This window comes from Toxotes jaculatrix, chromosome 14, assembly GCF_017976425.1.
Source record: "Toxotes jaculatrix isolate fToxJac2 chromosome 14, fToxJac2.pri, whole genome shotgun sequence".
Taxonomy (NCBI): Eukaryota; Metazoa; Chordata; class Actinopteri; family Toxotidae; genus Toxotes; species Toxotes jaculatrix.
Window position 1 is genome coordinate 23,904,649 of NC_054407.1, and position 25,494 is coordinate 23,930,142.

The window sequence follows — 25,494 nt, forward strand, 5'->3', positions numbered from 1 at the left end:
ACGATTTTCATGTTCCTGATCTGGAGCAAATGCAAAAAAACACAAAAACTAACACAAATAAGTTAACTTTATTTGCTGTGATAAAAATAGTCATGACCAATATAAACTACATACAATCTGCATACCTAATGATAAAGGTTTACACAGCATTCAACACAGTGGCTCTCAGTAGAAACGCTCTTTTACATTCCTCACCTCAGAAAACTTCTCCAAATAAACACCAAGAGACGAACAGAACTCAATTTCTAAAATTGTCCTTTGAGACACTTGTAATTAAATGAATCATTTGAAGAATTAAAAGGAAGAATCTCAATGACAAAAGGGAAAACAAACAAAACTTATACCATGAAGTTCAAATCTGGCCTTCTCATCCTGTGTGGCCCACAATCATCCCCTAGGTGGCGACATGTCTTCACACTCCTGAGCCCCATATACACTGGCACTGTACAACGCTGTCCACAATGCATGAGGTTGGCTTTACATACATAACATAATTTAACAGGTGAGTGAAACAGTTAGATCAAATATACATTACTCAACAAAACAGAACACATTTTTTAAAGAAAAGAAAACAAACACATAAAACTGTATACAATTAAAATGTGACTTGTGAATGTGAAGTTGTAGCTGATAGAAAAAAACAGACTTTGTTTTACAAAGGACCAGTATGGACTTGGACCTTGGGAGGACATTTTGGTCTATTCTCACTGGGTGTAAGTGTTAAGGACTTTGACATTTTGTCAATGAAAGGTCCTCACAAGTGTGTAAACTAAAGAAAAGAGCAAAATAATCTTTTGACTCTGGGCCCTTGTTACCCCGATTATTTGAAATGTTGCCTTATTTAGCCGTTTTAAACACGTGTTACATATTTCAAGGGGTTTATCAACAAATGGAGCCGCATACAGGGAATAGATCCTCTTTTAATGAACTCAAATTGATTGTATTTTGGCTCTAATTTTGTTGAGCCTCACTGTAGTTCACGCATTGTTAGTGTCCAAACCACAATTACAGTGAGTTTTCAAGTTAAATAACGCTCTATATTGCTTAGATAAACTTACAGAAAACATCTTCAGTGTTACTCCAGCGAGCTCGGTAGCTAGCTAAGTGGTTACAGCGACGTGGATGTTGAGGTTTAAGCTAGCCAAACAAGCATTAGCCTCCAGAGCAAACATTAGCCACTTTTAGGCTACTTAAGCTAACGTTATACCAAAACGTCTACTCCAGCTTTTGCCTAAATTTCATTTACTTTTGTATTATGCTTTGTGTGCATTTTCATAATAAAATAACTATGTACTCATCTGTCCCATGTCTCTTCAGTCAGGCCATTTTCACACAGTTAATCATTTTCATTATATCACAACTTTCTTCTCTATCTAGCCTCATATTCTTCGTACTGCATCCACATGCTCACAAAGGAAAACACACATGAACGCCACCCTAACCCTCCATATTCACCTCTAACAGAGTTTTTCACACACTGACGTTTAAGTAACCCAGCTCCGGAGGTTTTCTGAGCCACGTTCCCAGACCTCCGCCCTGCAGAGCGCCGGTAAACTGCTGCAACGCCCTCTGATAGCGTTCGGCAGTCATTTTGGAACCACAATATGTCCCTGTTGTGGCTTCTGAGCCCGATATCTGGCCATTCAACTGAAATAAAACACAAGAAAAGACAGAAATGTGAGTCACAACCCAAATGGACACAAGTGAACTGAGATTTGTGGATAATTAACCCACTAAACATTAGACGTCTATATTTGGAGTCTAAACACGACCGCACTTGGACGTCAATATGCAGTTCAACATTTGAACGTGGACTAGGTAACTTAACTTTTTTGGACGTCATGTGGACATCTAAGACAGGTGCAGGAAACTGACATTATTAATAAATGTATTTTTTAAAATTTATTACAAATATCAACATTGTTGTTATCAACATGATTAATGAATATGATCCATGAAATAATTTCGTGGTACATAAGAGCCTTGATTTCAACCAATAAACGCCACTCTGATTGGCTGAGGCAGCACGTCGTCATATCCCAACCAATAAACGCCACTCTGATTGGCTGAGGCAGCACGTCGTCATATCCCAACCAATAAACGCCACTCTGATTGGCCGAGGCAACACGCCAAGCTTTTGGCGCGTTTCGAGGAGTTTCATCAACCGTCTCTCCGTCACTGATTTCATGTCAACTGTGGAAGCTAGTGGCCTTTCGGCTCTGTTCATCATCACCACATCAAACGTACATCAAACACCACCGCTTCGGTCAGGTTAGTTCATTTTATGTTCATTTATGTATTTATAGTGTTAGCTGTTTTAGCTTTGTTGTTTTAAACTACCTAAACCTGCTGTGGCGACAATTGGCATTGCATGCCATCCCGCCAGCTAACGTTAGCTAAACATTGGCCATAGTTAAAATGGAATTGGAATTACTTTCGAAAACGACCGTGCCTAAAAATATTCACGTTAGCTGAAGCTTTAACGTGAACAAGCATTGTTCGGTCGCTAAGTCACTATTCACTAACCAGGGCTTGGCTGGTAGCTAACCTAAGCTAAATTCGCTAAGCTAGCCAAAAGAACAAGCTATGAACTTTATATCTAGTGGTTTCAGGGAATATGCTGTTTACATGCTAGCGAGCCACGAAGGTAGGCAGGTGGTGATGTAGATGTATTAATCCAGTATTGGTAGTAGATGCACCGGCAACATATTTTTACTTACAAATATGGGCACTTGGTGTATGTGTGCTGTCTTTAAAGGTTAGAAATGATATTGAAAGTTCATAAGTTAAAAGTGTTAAAACGTATAAAAATGTTAAAGATGTATTTTCCTTTGTTTCATAGAAATTGTATCAGAATGAGTGTTCTGTACTTTTCTTAGTTTTTGGAAACGGCGACAGAGTGAGCGCTCTTTCTGTTAATATTCCAATTCGCATCTTTGCCGCTCCGCTCCGTTCCGATGCTTCAGTCAACGAGTTAGGTCAGTAACATAGAGATGGGTTCGTAAAGTTGGTTAATGTGGTTGCACACGTTTCAGCCAGGGGACATACAGTCTGTAAGTAGTGTGTGTGTGTAGTTTTCAAAGTGGTATGTTTATTGTGTTGTGTTGTTAGCATTCTGTTAGCAGCTACGGTACTAACAAGCTAACTTACGCATTATTTAGTGGAGTTTGTTTGCTAGCCGCATTACATTTTGCGTAATGTACTGTTTAAAGTATTTGTGTATTTATGTAGTCATCGTATTTGTGCGTAAAAGTACGGGTGGTGAGAGCAGTACAGAATGACTGCACATTGTATTTACATATATCTAATAATTTGTCGTTTTCTGCTCGTGCAGATGGAGTCATGAAATTTGGTGACACAGTCACAGAGGACTTGATAAGGATGCATGCACCGCAAAGAAGTGGAGGTGGAGGACACACAGCAGTCACTCAGGACTGATCATCCATTGTGGAGAATGTTGTCCCTGCTTTTGTACATTGTTTTCTTTTCTGTATTCAGTATAATTGGTTCTTGTTGGGTTGTACCTCAAAACACATTCAGTTTAGCACTTTAATTTTTATTATTGTTTTATATTTCTATTGTTGTATATTTGTTGTGGTACAGACCCAAGGAAGGTGGGCTGTTGATATGTTTGTGCCAGTGAAATGAAAAATAAAAATGGAATTAAATGAGTGGGGATTGAATTGTGATTTATTGTAAACCTCTGTGTATAACTGTAGTCCCATGTGTTTCCAAAAGGTGGAGGATCCGTTTCCTGTACCAGTTAATTTTCCTGTAGCTTCGTTGGCTCAGCAGCAGGTTTAAACTGGAAATGCATCACACCTTTGTATGTTTCCAGTTGTCACCTGCTGCTGAGACAATCAAATGAAGCTATAGGAAAATGAATTAGAACAGTGTGCCACCTTCTGAAATGGGACTACAGTTAGGCACAGAGTCTAGACACAGTATATAAACCATGTCTAAAATGAGTTTAAATTTGACGTAGAAAAGACGTCCACAGTGACCACATGCGGACTACAATTTGCCCTTATTCAGATGTCCCGTGGACGTCAGTACTGGACGTTCAATAGATGTCGGAAAAAAGACGTCTGGCGTCATAGTCTGCACCTTCAGGGGACTGAAATTGGACATGCAAAAACGTCAAAAAGATGAAATATTTGAAAGTCTTCACATTTTACTGTGTTAAAATAGCATCCACCTTTCTTTACTATTTGAAATGTTGATACAAAAATCAATGACAGTCCAGTGAGTGGCACAGTCGTCTAATTGTGCTTTGGAAGGGTTCATGTTGAGTTCTCAGCTAAAAATAACATTTGTCAATCATCTGTTGTACTGTTCAGTCTCCTCAAAATGACACCTGTCCCATGAAAATGGCTTCTTCTTTACACAGCAGACATGTTGACTTGCCAGTGCAGGTAAAGCCCAGGTGTAACTAATGATGTTAGTGACGGTTCTGCTTCATTCAGGGTTCCCTGAAACTCATGCCGATGATTCGACAGCAGAGACCTGGAACTGACATCTATAATGTTGTCGGTCACACCTGTGTTTGCCAAGGCAGAATGTCAGCAATTAGAAAGAGCTATTAAGCTTCTCCAGACTGCAGAGTGAAATAAAACTGTTGGCTAACAAAAAAAAAAAAGTCTCCCTCCTCTCAAAAATGTGTTTTGCTTTTTGCTTGCAGAGCTTTGACACTCGGAGGCTGTGTCGGTGACACTGGGAACAGCGTGCGTGACCAAAGAAACTCAACTCAAAGGTCCTTTTTAGGCTTCTTCCACAACTTTCAACCAGATCTCACAGGCTTCATCAGCAGATGCAGATGATGAAGGATCGACTGAAGCTGCTTAAAAGAGGAGTTTGATCTAAGTCTCAGCCAATCAGGCCAATCATGTTCAGCTGTGGTGGATGCTTATTTAGTCCCCCTTCAGCTCAACTCAGGCTTCACCTTCTTTACCCAAATGTGGACTTTGTGGCTCACTGTTTCTCTGTTCTTCATTGAGTCTTTGTTGCTCTGTCTTTGTCTCCCCCGTGCACATTTTTTTTAGCTCTTTTTCAAAATGCTTTGTGTCTTCTCGTGCTCGTGATATTAAGAGCAGCTTCTCTTACAATGATTCCAGTTGCTTCTGTAAATAATTCCGACTCTGTCTGCCATCATCAAATTTTAAACCGAGGCCGGATGGCCTGGCACAACACTCTGAGCGTACATTTTTAATTTCGCAGTGGAAATTAAACCTTGCTTTTAAAAACACTGTTACATTGCGGCAGAGCTCGAAGACAATGTGGTCTTTTTAAGAAAGAGGGACACTGGCACATGGAGAGACTGCCTCCATGTGCCATGTTTCAGTGTTTACCCCCCCCTGTTTACCCACCTGATGCTGCAGCCTCTGCCAGCGGGCAAACAGGGAGCTCCTGCAGAGCTGTGACGGTGTCCCAGAGTCCTTCCTCCTTCCTGTGGAGGTGCTGATCTCCTCCAGGCCTCTGTCACCACGGCTCCAGTTCATGCTGATGTTTGGGGCCCTCCCCGCCGGCCGGACCTCGCTGCTGCTCAGACCTGTGCAGACAGAGAGAGAACCACAGGTGAGGCTTCAGAACAGACAGACTGGTATTCTCACAAACCTGAAACTGATCTGTAACAATCACTTGTTTCAAATGTGATATTTTTCTTTTAGGTCATTTTTGGTTATTGAACCAGAAAACCCATCATCTCCTGTACAACAGGGCGGAGCTACCAAACCCTGAGTGTTCAGGCCAGCACTAAACACAAACTGTCTCCAGCTGGATCACTGAGGAACAGTATTATTGTATAAGTGTATAAATCAGTTTCGACTCCATTTGGACCTACAGCCGAGCAGCAGCTGCCGTCGTCGGTAGGGGAAGGGCAGGTGCTTAACAGGTGCGAGGCGGCGTGTCAAGGCTCTGGCCAGGTGACCCGTGTGGCTCAGCGTCCCCACGGTCAGGCTGTGCAGGTAAACTGGCTCCACCAGGTGGGTCAGGAGTGCCCCCTGGATTCCCACAACGCTCCACCTTTCAAAGACATTTTTTTCACATCAAATTTTCTTTTCAAGGGGAAAAAACTGATTCAAATGCATTTATTAAAGATCAGGACAAAGCTTCACCCTTCAGACTCACTTTGCCATTTTGTCAGTGCAGGACATGGTGACCAGAGGTTTGCCCAGCGACACACCGTCCCGTTTCTGATTGGCTCTCCGCGCCGTGACAGGCAGTGTCCCCTCACCTCCATTTACCTTCACCCTGAGGTGACAACGAAACCTCCTGCTGGGATCTGACAGAGGAGGAACCAGATCTTTGAATCACCGTCCATGTTTCTGAGATTTCTCACAGATTTAAACAACGCAGGTGATGTATTAATGGACGGATCTTTACCTGATTAGAAAAACAACTTAGCCAATCAGAGCTTGGTGGGCGGGATTAAGAATAGCGACAGAAACTGAAAACGCCCACAAAAACGGTGACAAAGATCAGCGCAGCCATAACAACTGTTAAACAATCATGTTTTTTTTTTTATCAACATATCTAACGTTATGTTCTGAATACTATGGTCAGTGCTTAGAGTCACCCTGTTAAGCTTAATTAGCTCGTTAAGGGACAGCCAATCAGTTGAGGAGACTAATTAAACAGTGGTGGCAGGAGGCCTCATTAGCCTCATTAACATTTAATAATCTTATCAATACAGCAGCCGTTAGCAGAGTTGTGCTTTGTTACTAAAGGTCAGTTTCTTGCTCTTCATGTAAAAACTGAAGTTTACTGACTCAAGCTCTGATTTATCTGCTGAAACTACATCAGCTTCTGAGCTGCTTAATGGAGCCAGAAGTTCTGGTATTTATTCATTAATGTGTTTTATAGAGGATTTTTCTTTTAAAAATAAATGACACTCTTCGGGGTCAGTGGCAGCAACCACTAAAGGAGTATAAATAGCTGCAGAACAATAGATTATTAAAGATCTTACATTATGTATCTACTACAAAGTACATCTGATAATAATACAAAAAGTGAAGGTGAAAATGTGCATCCAGATAAGGAATAAAAACAGAAATGTGAGGTTTGAATTTCATATTTACGACTAGAGAAAACAGTGACCACAGTCACCACCACAATCTAAACGTCTCACATGCAGCTGTGGTCTCGTAGGGGCAGTTGAGTCGAGCGTCTCCACACGGTGACGAGCTGACGTACATGTGGAAGAGGACACCGTCCCGCAGCCGTAAGCTGCCGCCGCCTTTATTTGGTACAAAGATCGACTGTTCTTCACCGTCTGCCGACTTACTTCAGAGAGGAAAGAAACCAAGAACAAAGAAAAGAAAAGTTGGATGAAATTCTGCTGATGGCTGAGGTGAATCTTTTCAATAATCAGTTTGTATTTACTTCTCAGCCCTTGCAGATGAAGTTTGCAGCGGTTATTTTGAGGCACTGGGACCTTAAAGTATTAGAACATATTTATTTCTCTGCGACATTAAATATTTTTGATTAAAGAGGCAACAAATAGAGTTCGAGGTAGAAAAACACTCTTTTTTTTTAAAAAAAAAGGAGAACCTATTTTTACCACCGCTTTAAAAGTTTAAAATGCCCGCGTTTTTTCCAGTTTGCATTGAACTTGGAGCAGTTTGAGTCCAGTCCAGTTCTGACCCTGTAGTTTACATGAAAGCTCCAATAACTACGACTCCAAGATGAGACAGTAAAGAAGAACACAAACATCATTGTTTGTACCAGAGCAGCAGCTCCAGCTGAGCGTACAGGAATCGAACCAGCGCCCTTCTGCTGACGACTTCCGCGTGACAGTCGCTGAGCGTCGAGTCGCGGCCGCTCACACTGTCCAAGTCCAGACACTTAGTCCCTGTGGCCAGAGACACAACCTGGGCTGATCTGAGGTCAAACCCTGGAGGGAGAGGAGGAGGCAGAACATTAACAAGAAGAAGTGGAGGATAAAAGAAAGAAAGAATAAATAGATTCACAGAGGAGGAAACCACAGCTCAGATTTTTGGTGACTGATTGAGCAAATGATTAAGTGTCTGATGGAACAAGACGCTCGACATGATCCAGCTCAGACACGACGCCTCGTTTGACTCTCAGAACAAGAAAACAAGACACTTCCTCTTTGCTCCTCCGCCTCGCCGTCCCGTCACAACCACAACATTAACAGGCTGAGAAAGCCTAATAAAAAGTGTATGACTGAACAATCAGTCTGCCGCCTCAACAAAAAAAATGTTGTGTTGCAGTCTGGCCTCATCCAAGATTCAGAGGATGGTAAAGACGACAGCCTCCCTCAGATACTTCTCCTCTGACTGCTTTAAAGGGTGAGCAGCAAAACATTTTCATAAAGTGTTAATGCAGAAGGTTCTGCAGCTTCTTCACTTTACAGACCATCAACTACACAAAATCAAAAACTGAAACCTCTCCTTTACAAAAGGACTCACACTCTTTGCTGTGGTAGCGGCGGCCGTCCAGCCAGACTGACAAAGGCGACCAAGAACCCAAAGCACGAAGGAAGAGATTCTCCACCACTCACCTGTGGTCATTACGATCCCTGCCAGGACCTTGTGACGGGCGTGCGAGGTAGAGAAACAACTGTCTGTCAACTCTGTGTATTTGTCTCTCACCAGGTGGAAGATCGACTCCGCGAAGAACTGCAGAAGGAGAAATGAGAGACGGTGTTTACAGAGCTGAGGATGCATAATGGCCATGTCCTCTTTTTGTACGCCTGCTCTGTCCTTCTTACTGCCTTTCTCCTCTTCTTGTCCTTTTTTGATTATTGCTTATTATGGGATGTATTTATGATGATTCTGACGAGTGTGGGGATTCATTAAACTAGAGTTTTTCCAAATCTGACGGTTTCAAACCGTCTTTCTTCCTCTGGTCCACCGACCCATCGAGGAACCCTCTGGTCCCTGTTGTTCCCCACGTGTCCACCAGAGTCTCCTTACTCTGCACATCTGTGCACACCTGTTGCTCATTGTCTAATTAGGCCACACCTGTTCCTCGTCATACTCCATTTTCAACAACCTTTAAGTCAGTCTTCTCTATCTGGGTCGTCTCAGAGTGTTAATGTTTGGCTGGAGAAGCTGCGCGTTACATTCTGATAAACCTGTATTTAAACCTGAGGACGCTGCACCTTCTGCCGTCTTATTTCCCTCAGACAACAGCCACTGAAAGCAGAAAGCTGCGACACTCGTACGAACTCGCCAACACTCTCTGACAGTCTGTCAGTGATGGCCGAGAGTTTTCTCTCCCTCTAAACTCCCTCAAGTCTGCGGAGGAAGAGGTGTCGCACTCCTACTTGTCAAAATACGCCTGATTGTGTTTTTAAAGGGCTGTCACTCTTCTGGCAGACACCAGGAAGTTACAGTTAGTTTCCACATGCAGAAAAGTTCAGGGAAACGTCAGGAGGAGCATCAAAACAAAACAGCTGCGTGGAGTTTTAATTGGAGGAGGATCAGTGACGAGATAATCTAAAAAAAATTATACATATCAGTTGAACAAAAAGTTCTTGTATTAAACTTTGAGAGAAAGCGAGATTGCTCAGCCCGTCAGTCTCCTTCCTCAGTTTGGAGGAAGCAGATTAAATATTTTAAAGTCTGGATTGAGCCCAGCAGTAACTGCAAATAATTCATGTTTGATCAAACTGTGTGAGATCAGTGGGAAAAGTAGACTCCCACAGCAGTCTCTCACATGATCGCCCCATCACAATAAACACAAAAAAGGTTTCTGTAGCTTTAATGACTTAAGGAATAAAATTTAATACAACTGTTTGCATGTTTATATGGTCCAGTTTTTAGGTTAATGGGTAGATGGTTATTGTTCTAACACCAACAGTGCGATGGGATTATGTCTACTGGAGTCGTTAAAGCAAAGGATAAGTTGGTCCTTGTAGTTTTACCTGCAGGTAACACAGGCTGCTTAAAATCCCTCAGTGCACAGATGCTGCAGTCAAATGATCACACAGACATGATTTTTAGATTTTGTTTAAAAATCTGCTCTAAATCTAAATCTGCTTCGAGTTCAATGAAAACGCATGCTCCAGAATAACGTGCCTGAGAATCATCAGGTTTTTAAGGTTAAAGAATAAAAAACAAAACAAAAAAACGTCTAATCGTACAGCTAAACTCACAGCATGAACAAAAAAACCCCTGAAAATTAAAAACTGGGCCACTTTTATGACGACCGCTCTCTGATTGGGCAACTTTCTGCCAGTCGTACGTGGCTCAGTTAGAGAGTAAATTCTGTTAGGAGCATGCAGAGTTGGGTGTTGTTGGGGTTTTTTTTTTGTGTGTGTGTTGTTTTGAGTAAAACTCTCTGCTCAGTGTTTTCTGGATGACAGTGGCACAAGGTCGTGTGTAATGAGTGTGTTAAACAATTATCTGTCCGATTATTATGCTCTTCACACCGCCTTCCCGCTCCACCTCAATCTCCTTGGTCTGCTGCCACTCCTCCTTCATCCCTAATGTGGTGCAATAATGTTCATTAATGCGTCACGCTGCCTGACAGACAGTTCATATTGGGGGGGGGGGGTTGTCAGGGTGGGGGGTGTCGGGGTAGCTGGGAAAAAAAACATCTTCTAGACAAAGAGGAGGAGGAAGGCTTCTGCAGACTCTTCGCTTATTAAGTTTTTAGTGTAGCAGCCTGCAGCAGGGTAAAATCACCTTTTCTTCAAATTCAGAGCGTCAAAATCCTTTTTCTCATCCTCCTGTCTACGGATTCTCTCATCAAATCACCCCCAGGGTTTAATAAAGTATCTACATGTCTGTCTTTCTCACATTGCTCTGTGTATTTGAATGACGACGTGGTTCTGCATTAGCTACGTTCAGTCGCCCCCCTTCAGCTCCGTGGAGCCGATCTCAGGAGACAAATCCTCTTGTATTCATAAAGCACGACAGCAAAAGACGTAGGGGACAATTCTCAGAGGCTCGGAGACATAATGAAGTTGTTTAGATGCTACAGACGAGCTTACAGGACACCATCCAGCTCTCAGGCCACAGAACATGATGGTCATGCTGATGTGCGGCACACTCCATTTGGTAGCGTACGGCACACCTCAGACCCATTTATCCAGGTCGTTTAGAAGACTGGCGAAAGCTAAAGAGATAAAGGACAAATTCAGTATCACTGCTTGAAGCTGATGTGCGACTCATGTTGTTTCCAAGTGAGGACGGGGGACGGGGGGGCATGTGCAGGACACTAACTGAGACACTGGATCTGTGGTGAATTTCCTTTTTGTCACACGTTATTTTTAAGGTTTTCTTGATAAGCTGAATTATTTTAATCCTCCAGGAATTAAAAGATGCTTTGTAGATGCAACCTGTAACAGGGGTCAAAATGTAAATGTCATTCTAAAAGTGTCAAACATCTTTAAATTCATTTACAGTGTGTTGATAACAGAAGGCGGACCTACTCACCTGAGGTAGCTGATTTCTGGCTCTGCTGCCCTGGAGGCCCATGACCTTCCTCTCTGGTCCCAGACTTATGTTGTAAAGAGACTGGAGGGCAGCCACTGCTGCCTGTGCCTTTGCCAGTCTCTTACTATGACCACACCCTTCAAACACCCTGCCCTCCACCCGAACCACCATTACAAAATTCCTGATCAACCTGCCGTGGACTCTTTCCGCCAGGCACATATATCTGAGTCCTGGTCGCAGCTCGTTGAGCAGCGCCACTGGGCTGAGGTGCTCTAAGAGCGAGGTGCCGGGGGCTCGTCTTTTGGGATTTGTCGAGGAGACTAAGTCCAGTGTGAGGTGAAGAAGTCGTTTGTGGTTGTAAATGCTGGAGAAAACCTCCTTTTTGGCTGTGCTGCAGTGCAGGACATCACAGTTTCCTAGCAACGATGGCTCAAACTCTTTGAGGAACGCGTCGGTAATGTCCAGTTTATCTGCTGTGAAATCTGCAGGTGTGCCGGTGAAGTTCCCCAGAACAGCGTGAGCCTGGGAGGCATTTGGGAACTGGATGAATGACCGGAGAGCCAGCTCTGCAGCCCTCATCTTAGCCTGCTTCTTTGTCGGTCCCCGACCCTCAAAGCGGAGGCCGTTGACCTCCACACCTACAGAAAACACTGGTGCGTGCAGAGGCCCAGTCTTTGACGTGATCTCGTATCGCAGCCCGGGTCGTAACTCGTTCAGCTGCACCACTGCGTTCTTCTGAGACACGGCCCACGCCGCTCTTTTACAAGTCAAGTGGCTCTGGCAAAGCAGCCGGTCTCTTCCATCCACCAACGGCTGCTTCCTCTTCAGGGCTCTTGCTCCGTGTCTGGGGAAAGTTGTGCAAAAGTTTGATGGGCGATATTTTCGGAGCAGGTCACAGTCCACCTGGATTTTATCATCCTGATTCTCTTTCACCTCCAAACTGCTAGAACCTGATCAAAGCCATGAAGGGAAACGTGAGGTTTTTGGTTAGAATCACAGTGAAATTCTGTTAGGTTCTGATGTGTTAGCAGGTCAAACATTTTCACCTGTTTCAGGTGAAAATAAAAATATAAATATAACAACACAAGAGGCTTTTTCAAAAGTGCAGTAAGAAAAAGAAATTACTTGAATTGTCTGCATCCTCAGGTGATGATGCTCCAGTATCCCAGTGTCTCATGGGACTGATGAGGGTTGATAGCATGTTGCCGTGTTCTGAAAAACAGAATGAAGGGAAACATACAGTAGTTTTATACCATGTACTTACACACACAAAAAAAGATCTCTCTGCTTTTTGTGTTGGCGAATGCTTATAGTGAACAGTTTAACATTCACTCCCACCCACCAAAGTAATGAAATGGACGGAGATAAACAGGTTTATGGTGATAGTGCAAATGAAACGTGCGAGGCCGGGAGGGGCCACGAATGGACTGAAAACAAACAGAAAGTCAGCTTAGAGGCAGCCGGGGTAATTGAAAGGTGTCGTGTGATAAGGACTGGGGTTTTCAGACGGGAGGCGTCGAGGGGCTCAGACTGAATGAGAAGCTTTGTCTTATTAACCCGGTCACACAGTTTTTGAATCAAGCACAATCGTTTTTCATTTGATTTCAGCGGATTTGGTGAGTGGGTCTGAGGGTTTTCACAGAGACCAGTGTTCTTGGTGTGATTGCGGATTTTCACATAAGTATAGAAGAAAATATCCCATCTTTTTATAGGCGGACAGCAATGGCACGTTGTTGCACAATAACCTGGTTTCTCCAAATTTGGTGGTTGCCACCTTTTAACAGCCTTTGTTTAGCAGCGCGTGTGGAGCAGAATACTCACCACATTCAGACATAAACCCAGAGAAATATGGGCTGCAGTGGCAATTATATTTGATATCTGCTGTTTGTAAAATATTAATGTCTGGCTGCTGAAGGTGTAAATATTATGAATCAACATTAAAATAATGCACCATTTTAAGACGCTTCATTACTCATTGTTAAAGCCATGATTATCTGGATATACTGGTGCACTGGCTGCGGTTGTTTTCTAACAGTCTGCTCTGGGTTACAGGGACTCGTTTTTATTTTACCTTCAGACAAACACAAAGGAACCGTTACTTTGAATTTCAATAGGCAGCAGAAAGCTATAACATACACACTGGTATGAACGGTCACTGTGAGATGAAATGTGTGTGTGTGTGTGTGTGTGTGTGTTTCAGATTTGTCTGACGTCCTGCTGAATAATTTTACTGCCCGTTTTTACCCCGATGACTGGTGATTCTGGAGGGCACTGCAATGCAAGCTAAAAGTCATTAGAATAATGAAGAGTGCAGACTAAACTGCTCTGCATTAACCTTGCACCTTGTAGTTATATTGGGCGTGTGATGCCATTAAGTGGCGGGTTGATATGAGCGAGAGCTGTGAGAATGGGATGTGAACGTAATGATGTGAGTCCCGAGCTTCTGAAGGCAGCGGCAGGTGCAGGTTGGAGGTGTTTTAATGACCTGCATCATCACAGCTAATGGGGCCATTTATTCCAGGACCAAAAAGATTCTAACTGTGTTTGTCTTTGGGTTACATCGGCGAAGCCCTCGCGCCTTCCCACGCTTTCTGTCGTTTTCACTTTTCCATCCATCCTTCTCTCGATTTCCCCTCGCTAGACTCACAAACACACACTCTCTCTCTCTCTTTCTCTCAAGTATCACTCCATTAACTCACACACATTTGTGAATTGCAGCGTTAGACTTTCCAGCTTGATTTAAGTAGAGGTTACCCAGGTTGCTACATGAGAAATTGTTTGCTTACGTGGTGCACCACAAAACTGTGCAACTGCTTTTGTGTTATTTAATTTAATTAACAGACATTTTTTAAATTAACCTTTAATAATATGGTGTCAGGCATATTACTAATTCTCACGTGTATTGTGAACAGAGACATTGTACGTGAGAAGCAGCAGACAGGGGGAACTTTGGGCAGCGGAACTGTTGCGCTCAGGTTCGTGTAAGGGGGGAAGTTCCGCCCACACCCCAGAAACAACCTGGAGGACGCACAGGTAACTCTGTCTCTTTCTCGCTGCTCACCTAATACAGGTAAAGTGCATCAGTTTCAGTTTGTTAGAGCTTTGCTTCACGTGACACTTGAATGTTAGCTGAGCATTTTGTCGAACTTTATAAGAACCGGAGAATCCCGCCGGAGTCGAGGCGGCAGGTTCAGAGCCGCTCGGTCTGTTTTTCCCTCCACCCTGTCTTGCAGGCAGGTCGCTAAGGTTTTGGAATTTGTTTGTTTTGCACACTGTTTTGATTTGGTTTCCTGTACATGAAGAAAGCTGTGACAGTTTAAAGGGAAATTAAAGTGTTAAGCATTTATGCACTTTTCTGGAGAATTCTATAAAATATAGTAGTTGCATTGGTTAAATATTCCTCTGGGAGTGAAAGCTGATAATTAAGTGTGTGTACATCCAGAATATGAAAAAACAGTGATTGCTCGTTATAGATACAGTTTGGTACTGTGGTGACTTGCACTATATTCTTATAGTAGTTTTGATTCACTAATTTGAGAGTGATAATGTATATGTAATAATTTACTCCAGGAATGTGAGGTAAATCTGACGGTAAATGGATTCTGTGTGGTACTGTTGAGGTACTGATATTCTGGGATGTTGATTCTGGGACTGAAACTGACGCTCAGGGGAATTGTGGGAAAATGTGTTTATTTGTTTTGCTGAAAAATGGAAATAAGAAGCAACATGGATGACGCACAGAGAGCGCCGTGTCTTTCTTGCTTCTGTAGTTTACAGAATTCTGTATTGTTTCTGTGGGACTCGTAACACTTAGTCTATCTGTAATCTCCATCACGAGCAAATCTGCAAGATGAGTTTGTGCTGCAACTTTGAGATGAAATTGCAGCTGCTGTGTTACAGGTGGGTGCGTGTGAGAGTCTCTTGGTTTGAAAAGCTGAGAAAATCCAGGTGCACTCTGGGATTAGAGAAAAGAAAATGAAGGAAAGCGGCTCGTTATGTCAGGAAATCTGCAGTTGACCTTTGTAATGTAATGTTTACATTACAAATGATGATTTTCCCACATGATGGAACATTCACTTGGTGTGATGTTACTGTCACATTGAGCGGACACAGATATTTCCCGGGGATTTGAACGTGAACACTGAAGTTCAGCTGTGATGGATTCAACCGGCTGTAGCTTTAAACATCTTTATCTGAAATGATCCAGAGGACGTGACCTGAGTGGAATCCGCCCCCGAACGGGGACACACCAGATGAGCAGCCTGAATCATTGTTTGATGCCCCCCCCCCACGTACTTACTGTGTAAACCCCAGCATGTGTCCGTTGTTCTGACTTTGACCAACATCTTCACTCTGTTCCTCCTGCATTTCTCACTTTACTCTTTTATCTTGCCTGTGAAGATGCTTGTAAAAGCATCACTTACTGCAGAGAGGGCAAAAAAATATAATCTGATATTAATAAGTCACAAAACAGCCACTTGGAGCCAAAAGTCTGCAATTCACTGGACGATGAGAGGATAGAGAGAAAGGAGCCGTGCTGTAGAAATGAGAACAGGAAGCTGGCGTCGCTTCATAATCCACAGTGTTTATCAAACCTTAGAAGCAGAGTTTTTCCATCCAGCCACTGTTAATGAACCTTATTTAATAGAATAATGAAATTAGGCATGGCAGGGGGGAAGCGAAAAGCACCCGCTCGCTGTCCGGCGCGTGTGTGTGTGTGTGGTCTGACAGCTGTGGATAATCTCATTTGCTAAGCGTAATTAATGGCAAGCGGGTTTCATTTATTTGTAATGTGGACTGTCTTTCCTCAAGGGCAAAGAAATATGGAAACTTTCTGTAATCATTTCTCTGTCGAACGCCTCAGGATTAGTGATGATATTTGTAACAGTAGGAGTGTGGTTCATTATTTCCTTATCGGATCAGATTTCCCAGGCCTTACGTTCCTGGTGCTCATACGAGCCTGAGCACAGAGAGGCGACTCAAACGGCTGTCACATGACAACCAGGTGGACTGATGACCCACATGTGAGCGAACCTTCTTGGTCTACCTGAGATGCGTCTCCAGGGTTCCAACATAAGTCCAGTAGCCGTTCACGGAGCACTTCTAGACGTCATGGTCACATCTGTATTTCAGAGCTGTGATGGCCGAGAGGTTAAGGCGTTGGACTTGAAATCCAATGGGGTTTCCCCGCGCAGGTTCGAACCCTGCTCACAGCGAGGGTGTGCTGTAAAGCTGGGAGCTTTCTGCAGCTTTAGTGGAATGTGACACTGATGTTGTTGATTATTGGTGATGGGTGAGTGTCACACTGCAAAGGCTGATGGGAACATAACCTCCTTCACAGAGGTGATAGGCAGTGTTTTAGATTCCACTGGCTTTAATGTAGATGCTGTTCAGATTCTGTTTGACTTGCGTACCTGGCGACCTGTAAAAGTCTGTGCTTACCTGTTTTAACACACTCAGATTCAAGCACTTTGTTAAAACCGGCTCAGACTCTCTGTGTCAATACTGATAAAATGGCTGAAGACTGAATGTGCAGTAGTTACAGAGAATGGAAGCTTTCCCGATCTTCTGTTCCAATAAACACTGCGTAAGATTTATTTTGATTGTACTCTCTGGCTTTCTGAGAAAACACGATGACCAAAGACTGTGATTCGCACCGAGTGACGGATTGGATTTTCAAAAGATCCTCCTTAAAATCCCGTTGATGTTCATTTTGGAGTCAAGCTCAGGGATTTAAGGAGAAGCGTGTGTGGAGGAGCCGAGCCGACACATGACCTAAATCCTTGTTGTAAGAAGAAGCATTAAAGTAAAAAGTTGAATAAATCAGCTGCTCTTCAGCTCACAAAGGGTCTTGCAGAAAATGAGGTCTGTAGTTTCATAAGCATAAAAAAGCGAAACCTTCCCTCTGATTCTTTTTATCTTTCATCTCAGAGAAAATTTGCTCTGATGACGCCTCGCTCGGCGCTTTGATCAGCTCTCTGCAGGTGAGTGGGCGAGTTGAGAGAGCAAACTGCTGACAGCACATTCAAGTGAGCTGATGAACACGTAAACATTTACACATAATGAGTACTGTTCTCACCCTTTCACAAACACACACACACACACACACACACAAATAACTCCAGTATAAGCCTGGAAAACAAACACACCTCACAGTGTAGGATTCTAATTACTGATGCATTAATGTTGTATTTATTTACAGCTGGATGGCTTTTGAGTTTTTTCTTTTTCTGTGTGTGTTTGTATTATTATTATTATTATTATTATTAATAAGAAGAAGAAGAATCTGCAAATGAACCCGTAACAACTGACTGTGCTTTAGAGGCAACATTTGAGGGAAGAAGAATCTGATTGTGGTGGATCAGAAAATGCTTTTTGCGTGTTGATGCGAAACGTTTCTCACAGCGACAGATTAATGTCAGTGCGTGTGAGGTGACAGCAGCTGTGATGGCCGAGTGGTTAAGGCGTTGGACTTGAAATCCAATGGGGTTTCCCCGCGCAGGTTCGAACCCTGCTCACAGCGATGAAACTTTAGCCTCGTTATGAAGATGCAAAGACTCAGTGTTTGTCAGTGCAGTAAACCAGTACCTCTGCCAGGTCTGGGACATGTTCAGTCATTAATCTGCACCTGGACAGCAGATGCAGGTTAAAGACTCTGTTCTGATTATTCCATTGTTTCATCATAATTCAGCATTTTTTACTGCAGTCGTTTATGGTTTTCACTTTCTTTCAACTAAACCCATTGTAGCGCTCCTCGCTGTTAATGTTAGTATTTGTTTCTGCTGCATTAATCAAACTCTTTCTCAGAGTGTTTTAGTTGCGTTCGGCGAATCTCAGACTCAATTCATTTGTTTATTCGTGACAACAAGGAGACTCAGCTGCAGGGGAATCAAAGTTTCATGTAAACAGCTTAACCTTAACAAGAGCTTTACCGGATGTCGGTGGAATCAGAGTCTGGTTCTCTTCGGTTGCTTCAGGTGTAACAGAGTTTTGTCTCTGGAGACTGAAGAAGCCACTGGCACAAAGACTCAACATTAGACAGTAACCAAAGCTTTGTTTTACAAATATTTAAAGTAAAATGATGTCATTAACAATCATTAATCAATCACTGATCAGCATGGACTGAGAAGATTCTGGTTCACCAACACATTCCGATCAGTCGCTGTGACCTTTAAAACACGAACATTATCTTTTGAAACTGGCCGTATATTAGCACAGATGTCAACATTCATGAAAAGTTTACAGATTTGGAGAAAAAATAAGATGCACAATAATTATTGAACTTTACAGGCTGTGTGTTAATTACTCTACAACCTGGAATACTGCACTCAACCACACGTCCGCTCTGTTTTCACTGATTCGCTGATTTATTTAATATCTTTTTGGTAATAGTTGCTCTTGAGTGTTTGTTATTTCACCGCAGAGCCGCGTCAGATCTCGTTTTGTTTCCCGCTCAGACAGAACAGACTGCAAAGCCTTTCTCAGTCTAAAGTCTAAATTTAGTTCAGTGCATCAGCTCATCAAATCACACTCAAGCAACAAAGCCAGCCCAAGCTAAACGTCTGCTTTCAAATCAACAGGCTGATGATCATTATTTGGAAATGAGTGATGAAATTATTGCCTGAAACATATGGTAATATGCAATGAAACCGCAATGAGAGACAATAACAATGACAGCAGTAATCTATGGCAGGCTGCTGACTGCTGCAAATGGCCTCGTTTCAACTTTCAGTGCCCTCGTCTGCTGCTCCACTGTCACTTTATCAGTTTGAAAGACTGGATTTCATTTGTCTCTGGGACTCTGTGGACTTTGTGGACTCTGTCTCCCGTCGGTGAATAGTTTTTGTTGTTTAATTCAGATTGGCCAGCAGATTTCTGGGTAAAGCTGTATGTACACAATCGACCTGCCACTTGTGACAAGTAGTGGAAGAAGCATTCAGATCATTTCTTTATAACAAAGCGCCGAAACAAGCGCGGAACAAGAAAAGCGTCTGCAGTCATGCTAACAGCTCTGTGAGGCTGTACTCAGACACAGCGGCTTTGAGCTACACGCTACAACTACAAACATCTATATGTATAGACATTATAATACCTTTCCCAATAAATCTGGCTTTAATTACTTTGAATGACAGATTTGGGCTGACAGGAGACGTCCATGTTTGCAGGCATTTCCATTTTGATTCGAGCGAGTTCGACGTGTCGGCCGACTGAACCACGTTCGTCATGTCATCCTTTCATGCGGTTTCCCTAAATTTCAGCGTCTCGCTTTCATCAGAGAAGATGCAGTGTAGTGTTTTCACTCTCAAAATCACCATTTAGTGTGTGTGTGAGTATTTGGATCTCTCACTGTCATAGCTCAGGCCAAAACAAATGTAATGAGAGAACCATTAAATAGAATTTACTGCAATTTTCCTGAAAACATCTCAGACTGATGGAGACATAAAAAAAGACCTTTAATATCCAAACAGATCATCGAGTTGTCTGTCGATTCTGTATCTTTAGAAAAGCTGTACTTTACATTTCTTGCAACAAAAACATGTAAGACGTAAGAAAAGAATGTGATTCTGCTAAAATCTTTTACACAGCTACACAAAGTTTCCTGAACTTCGTCCTTAAGCTGTCTCCAAACTGGACAAAGCTGCTGCTGCTCGTGTCAAACTGGTCCACAATGCTCAGGTTAGTTTGTATTTACAAATGAAAAATGTTTCTCTGTTTTCACCCATCAACACAGTCAACAGGTGTGGCAGCAGCAGAAGCTGTGACAGAGCTTATACACTTTTTCAGACTGTGTGACTTCCACCTTCTTGGATTTCATTATTTCTGGAATAAATGTCCACACAGCTGCTTTATGAGTCCAGAACTGGCCTGAGAATTATCAGGTTTTTAAGTTTTCTTCAGAGTCTGAATAATCCAGTGACACGTGTGTGTACGTCCATGAGCACACAGCAAACAGTTAAACTTTTCTAGGTGTCAATCTGCCAAAATCTGCCTCAACCCTCCACAGTTTGTACCAGTTTTTTTCTGTTTAGTTTAAAATGCAGATGGAAACAAAGAAAACAATCAATAAAAGGATGAATAAAAAGATGTAGCACCGCGTAGAGAAAAGAGAGAAATCAGCAGATTTAATGTAAACTTTCTGAAGCACATTCAGCTCCAGAGGGGATCAAAACTCGAACCTTGTCGGTGTCAGCAGCAGCTCCCTTCACACGGAGCTGCAGAAGAAATGGGACCCCTAACCCTCGCGGAGTCACCACACTTCACCCGCTGAGCGTCCCTGCAATTAAGTTAAATGGGCACACAAACCATATTGCTAATGTTTTCATGAAGCCAGAGCCCCAGAGAAGTGTGGAGATTGCAGAATCCATCAGTGAAATTGCACACTGACATGCCCCACTAAGTTTGACTGCATGATGGAGCTCGCTTATCCAAAATCCATCCAATACACAGACATGTCCAAACGCGTGGCACGTCATCGGGAAGCTACCGACAGACTCATCACAGACAGCAGCTGTTTGCTCCATGCTGGAGAATCATAATCCTCGCTAAAAGCAGGACAATCAAATCATTTCTCCGACTAGATTTTACAGCCAACAAATGACAGTTTGTTCATTTGACTGAAAAGCCAGCAGAAGGGGATTTTACAGCTAAATGGTAATTTATTTTTTACTGAAAAACCCACAACGACTGCACCCTGTCATCTGCGCGCAGACAAAAATCCTTATTAACGGAGTAATTTCATTATGCACTCGGCAGACTTTGTGCACTAATTCCTAACGGGGAGAGAGAATGTGAGGTTTTCTGTAACAAAGGAGCTAAAATAAAGTTGCTCGCTGTTTGGATCAAGAAAGTTCTTGATTTTAATTTTGCTTCTGTTTCTGTTTCGACCCGAGTCAGCAGCTCACGCCTGTTTTTCCAGTGAGCAGCTACAAAACTTTATTCCAGTATAAAATAAGAGCTGCTCCACACTGAAACATCGTCACTGAGATGTCGTTAAACCTACACGACTCGAAAACCTTTGATTTTTAACCAAATTTAACTTGAGATGTTGGAAAAACGACAGAAAAACTCAAACACCGGTGCATTACTGTTAGACAAAGGGATAAATGGAGAACAGCGGTCGAACGACACAGGTTTCCCTCCTGCTGTGCACTCAGAGGAGCTGGATTTCAGACATTTGAAGGAGAAGATGCCACCTTCTGTTTCTGAAACGACAGCTGGCGTGAACTTACTGCTCGTTGCTGGATACGGAGGAAGCATTAGCTACAAGTGTATTCTGGCCCTGAAATAGTGGGATCTGAGGAGCTCTACTGAGTAATGATTTTCTGGAAGCATTTATTTTTCAGAGAGGACACGCTTTCCCTCCAGCGTCGATGTACAAAAAAGGCCAATGGGTCATTAATGAAAGTGGAATAGGCTTAGAGCACTTTGAATAACCACTGGACTTAATACAAAAGCCATCATGGAGTAATCTGCTGCATTTACTCAGGATTAGCATGTGGAGAACAATGCCAGTTTAATCCTAAAAGGCTGACCTGTTGCCCAGACGACTGTAATTATGATTACCAGGACTCGCATCATTACATTCATGCACATATATGATACATATGGTAGAGTAAACAGAGTGAACCGTTCTGCATTTCTTTTCAGGTTTATAAGACTCTTGTTCCACCAGTTTACCAGTGAAAGTCTGTCACCTCGTAGTCACAGAGACCTGAGTTTAGGTCCCAGTTTTATCGAGTGCGGTGCAGATTCCTGCCTCTGCCAGAGCTGCGTTTGCTACAGGCTGAAATATCCGAACACATACCGGATGAATTCGAACAGATATTCATGGTCCACGGTTTTTTAGGGACGTTTTTAAGTGCCACATTGAGGATGATGATTGTTTTATGATTAAAAAGCTGTAAAACAGCAACAGAGTTTTAGAATGACACTGACGAGTTCAACAAGTCCTCCAGCCTGTTTGTCCTGAAGCAGCAGGAGATACGTCACAGAAAAACTGTTCAAAATCACTGTTGGAAAATAAAAAACTTTAAAACATAAAACACTTTTTATGGTGTCACAATGCTATGGTAAAATGTTAGTGTGTTAATGTCAGATTTAGGGAAATATCACGGTTTGGGTTAAAACATTTACGTTGTGATGGGTGGAGGACGTTTGTCATCGTGGTTACAATAATAAACTTGTGGTTACGCACATCCTCTGAAACCATCGAGTGTAAGAAAGTTACTATAAACAGGAAAAGAAGAAATACTACAGGAGTGCTGCAGCACTTTTTCAGCTCATTGCTGAAACACACACCAGCTGAGAGCTGCAGGTCCATGATGTGTAGCTCGTCCTGAAGGCAACGCTGAGCGAATGATGCTGAGCTGCTTTGTAAAAACTACAATCAGCCAAATGAATGTGTGGTGATGTGATGCACTGTGGTCAACCCGACATCACAGCCAAACGAAGCCTACGCAAGAATATTACAGTGATACTGGAATTTTAAAAAGTACAATAAAGAGAACGCAGGGAACAACCGGACACAACAAAGTCACTGTTAACCCACCATATCAGTATTAGTATTTCATCAGTGTCACAGGGACAATACCTCCACACAAACTTCACCAAACACGCCTGTTGTACTGACCTTTGCCTTTGCACCTCCTCCTCCTCTTCCTCTTGCACTTCCCTTTCATTTCACGGTCTGACCTCTCCGTGTTTCTGCTGCAGGTCCCGTGCACCGGAGCTGTTCACAGGGATTTTTTTATTGATTTTCCAGGAGTGGTTTGCCCTCTGCTGCTTCTTCTCCTCTGTCTGTCTGAAACAAACGCTCAGGGAGGAATCAGGGTGCAGCTCTGCAGCGGGAAGCCCTGTACACTGACTGACTCCCCCCACCACCCTACTCCCCCCACCCCACCCACCTCCACCGCCGGCTTTAGGAGGCGGGCGGCTGGTAGTGCCGTGACATCATGAGGAGAGGAAGAGCTTTGGCTGAGGCTGTGATTCAGCATCACTGATAGAAAGTCACTGAGTTTTGTGGCATCAGCTGGTACAAAGATGAACCACTAAACCAGACTGAGGCTTCAGTCATACTGTATGCATGCAGTAATATTCTGCTCACACTTACATACACACACATGTACATTAAAGCACTGACATGTAGGTTGTACAGATGTTTCTGCAGCAGGAGACAAACTGAGTTTCTCTCCTTGCATCAACACTTTTATCTTCTTTGTCTCTCCTGCTTTCAGTCTGCAGGCTGCATAATTGAAATTAATTTAAATAATTAAAAGAAAAACTTGTGTTCGCTTTTGTTGCAATGAGTTGAATTTCCCATGTCACAGTAAAATCAAGCCGCAGCTCAGAAGCCAGTGTGAGGAGGTGCAGGGGGACGTTTTTGTTTTTTGAGATAGAAGCAATTTATTCAGTTATTAAAGAAAAACAAAGATTACTTGTTCTTTGAATGGGGTTTTAAATGCATACATAAAAAGTTTATAGGTTATTATATTTTACTATTTGTGTGTACTATTGTGTATTAAAAAAAACAAAACAAAAACATTTTAACAGACGTTTCGACACCAGACCTTCTGCTCTGTTTTGAACTATTCACTGTTTTGCATCATAATGCCCACTTTGCATAATCTTCCCCACTTCACCTTTACTTCCAATTAACAGCAGCTGTTTAATCCCTGCCAATCACTTTCCTCAAACTGATAATCTGCGTTACATCCCAGCCAAGATTTAAATCGTCCCCTCTGTTTTGCTCCCAACATCATTTTACTGTTGCTATCGTCACATTTCATCACGTCACCCTCCTCTATGGCCTTTGGTGTGTTTCCGTCCTCTGGGTTTGCAGGTTTCCATTGACTGACTCCCTCTTCAGGGGATTAGCGAGATGATGTACCTGTTTGTTTATCTCCAGGTGTGTGTGCTGAAGGTGGTGTGCTGCGGGGGATTGTGTCAGGCCCCTGGGATTCACATTTCTGGTGGTATTTCACCTCACTGACACCAAAAGCTCCGCTTCTGCGTTCCTGTACGATTATCCACACGGTGTCACCACGTGGCTTCAGTCATCGTGTGCTGTGAGTGAATCTGAGCAGAGCAGAGGGAGAGGAAGAATGAACTGAAGGCTGCCGTAACTCTGCCTTGTTTATTTGACTTCCCTTCAGAGGATTATTCTAATCTGTAGCTGGAGAAGTGTCAGGGATTTGGCTTAAAATCAGGTGCATGCCTGTACAGGGGAGCTGATAACAGATGCACACTTGGTATCTCAGTGTTGGTCAGCTGGTCTACCACTGGGTCCGCACTGTAAATTCAGTATCTCATCATCAATATTTTATGGGTTGCTGGGACATTTTGCACAGACACTCATGGTTCCCAGAGGATGAATCCTACTGACGATTGGTGCTGTCTAATATCTGATCACCTGTAAGGATGGACTGACACAAAATGTGGTACAGGTGCAGATTTTTTCATCTACTGCATCTGCCAATCTGAACATGCTAACATGCCAATGTAAACATTACACCTATTTAACAGCAGTATTTTAGCATTTTTGCAAGTTTCGTTAGCATTTAGCTTAAAACACCGCTGTATCAAAGCCCGGCCTCTCAGAGCTGCTAGCTGAACTGATGAAGTTTCCTGTAGTTTCGAGGATCCAGGTAACTCTGAGCGCACACATCTGCTACAGAGAAGAACCCGCAGCTTTCTGATGTGTACATCCATGTGATAGGAACAAAGGGTTATGGCAAAAATGATGACATGTCTAACATCTTCTCCCGCTGTCTCCAGACATTCAAACTGTTAAGGTGAGATAAAGTAGCGACTTTAGCATCATGCAGACAAAATCAGAGAGGCTATTACAGCGCCTGATGAAAAACAGATAGATTGTACTGTATATCAGCCTGTGGCTAAGATCCCACAGGGCAGGGAGAATGAAGTGCTCTCCAAAATGAGCTCAACGTCCCAGCAAATAGGACACAGCAGCTTCCCTGTGTTGTCCTCAGGCCAAACATTATACTGTACATTAGCTCCATCTCACTGTTCCTCTGCAGAGAGCTGCTGCTGCTGCAGCCTCCAGGCGGCCGCTCTCCGGCGTCTTCAGCCA

The 25,494-nt window shown here is 43.0% G+C and overlaps 1 protein-coding gene and 2 non-coding genes across 3 annotated transcripts; 2 read left to right on the forward strand and 1 right to left on the reverse strand.

The window, feature by feature from the left end:
• Positions 1-52: 52 nt before the first annotated feature.
• LOC121193104 (double-stranded RNA-specific editase B2-like) lies at positions 53-23,120 on the reverse strand. The gene is made up of 10 exons (XM_041055237.1): positions 23,035-23,120; positions 12,531-12,617; positions 11,406-12,355; positions 8,522-8,639; positions 7,723-7,891; positions 7,127-7,281; positions 6,127-6,280; positions 5,840-6,021; positions 5,367-5,548; positions 53-1,647 (listed from the first exon to the last, which is right to left on the reverse strand). The coding sequence occupies exons 1-10, from the start codon at positions 23,081-23,083 to the stop codon at positions 1,471-1,473; spliced, it is 2,223 nt and encodes a 740-aa protein (XP_040911171.1). The 5' UTR covers positions 23,084-23,120; the 3' UTR covers positions 53-1,470.
• Positions 16,540-16,621, forward strand: trnas-uga. The gene has a single exon. It is a non-coding gene; the product is annotated as a tRNA-Ser (tRNA).
• Positions 17,847-17,928, forward strand: trnas-uga. The gene has a single exon. It is a non-coding gene; the product is annotated as a tRNA-Ser (tRNA).
• Positions 23,121-25,494: the final 2,374 nt, after the last annotated feature.

Excerpts from the sequence above, each read along its gene's own strand:
- LOC121193104 (XM_041055237.1), bottom strand. The coding sequence starts at position 23,083 with ATGAAAGGGAAGTGCAAGAGGAAGAGGAGGAGGAGGTGCAAAGGCAAA. Across the intron at positions 8,640-11,405 it reads CCAGAAATCAGCTACCTCAG|TTCTTCGCGGAGTCGATCTT; the intron begins GTGAGTAGGTCC and ends CTCCTTCTGCAG. Across the intron at positions 1,648-5,366 it reads GGCAGAGGCTGCAGCATCAG|TTGAATGGCCAGATATCGGG; the intron begins GTGGGTAAACAG and ends GTTTTATTTCAG.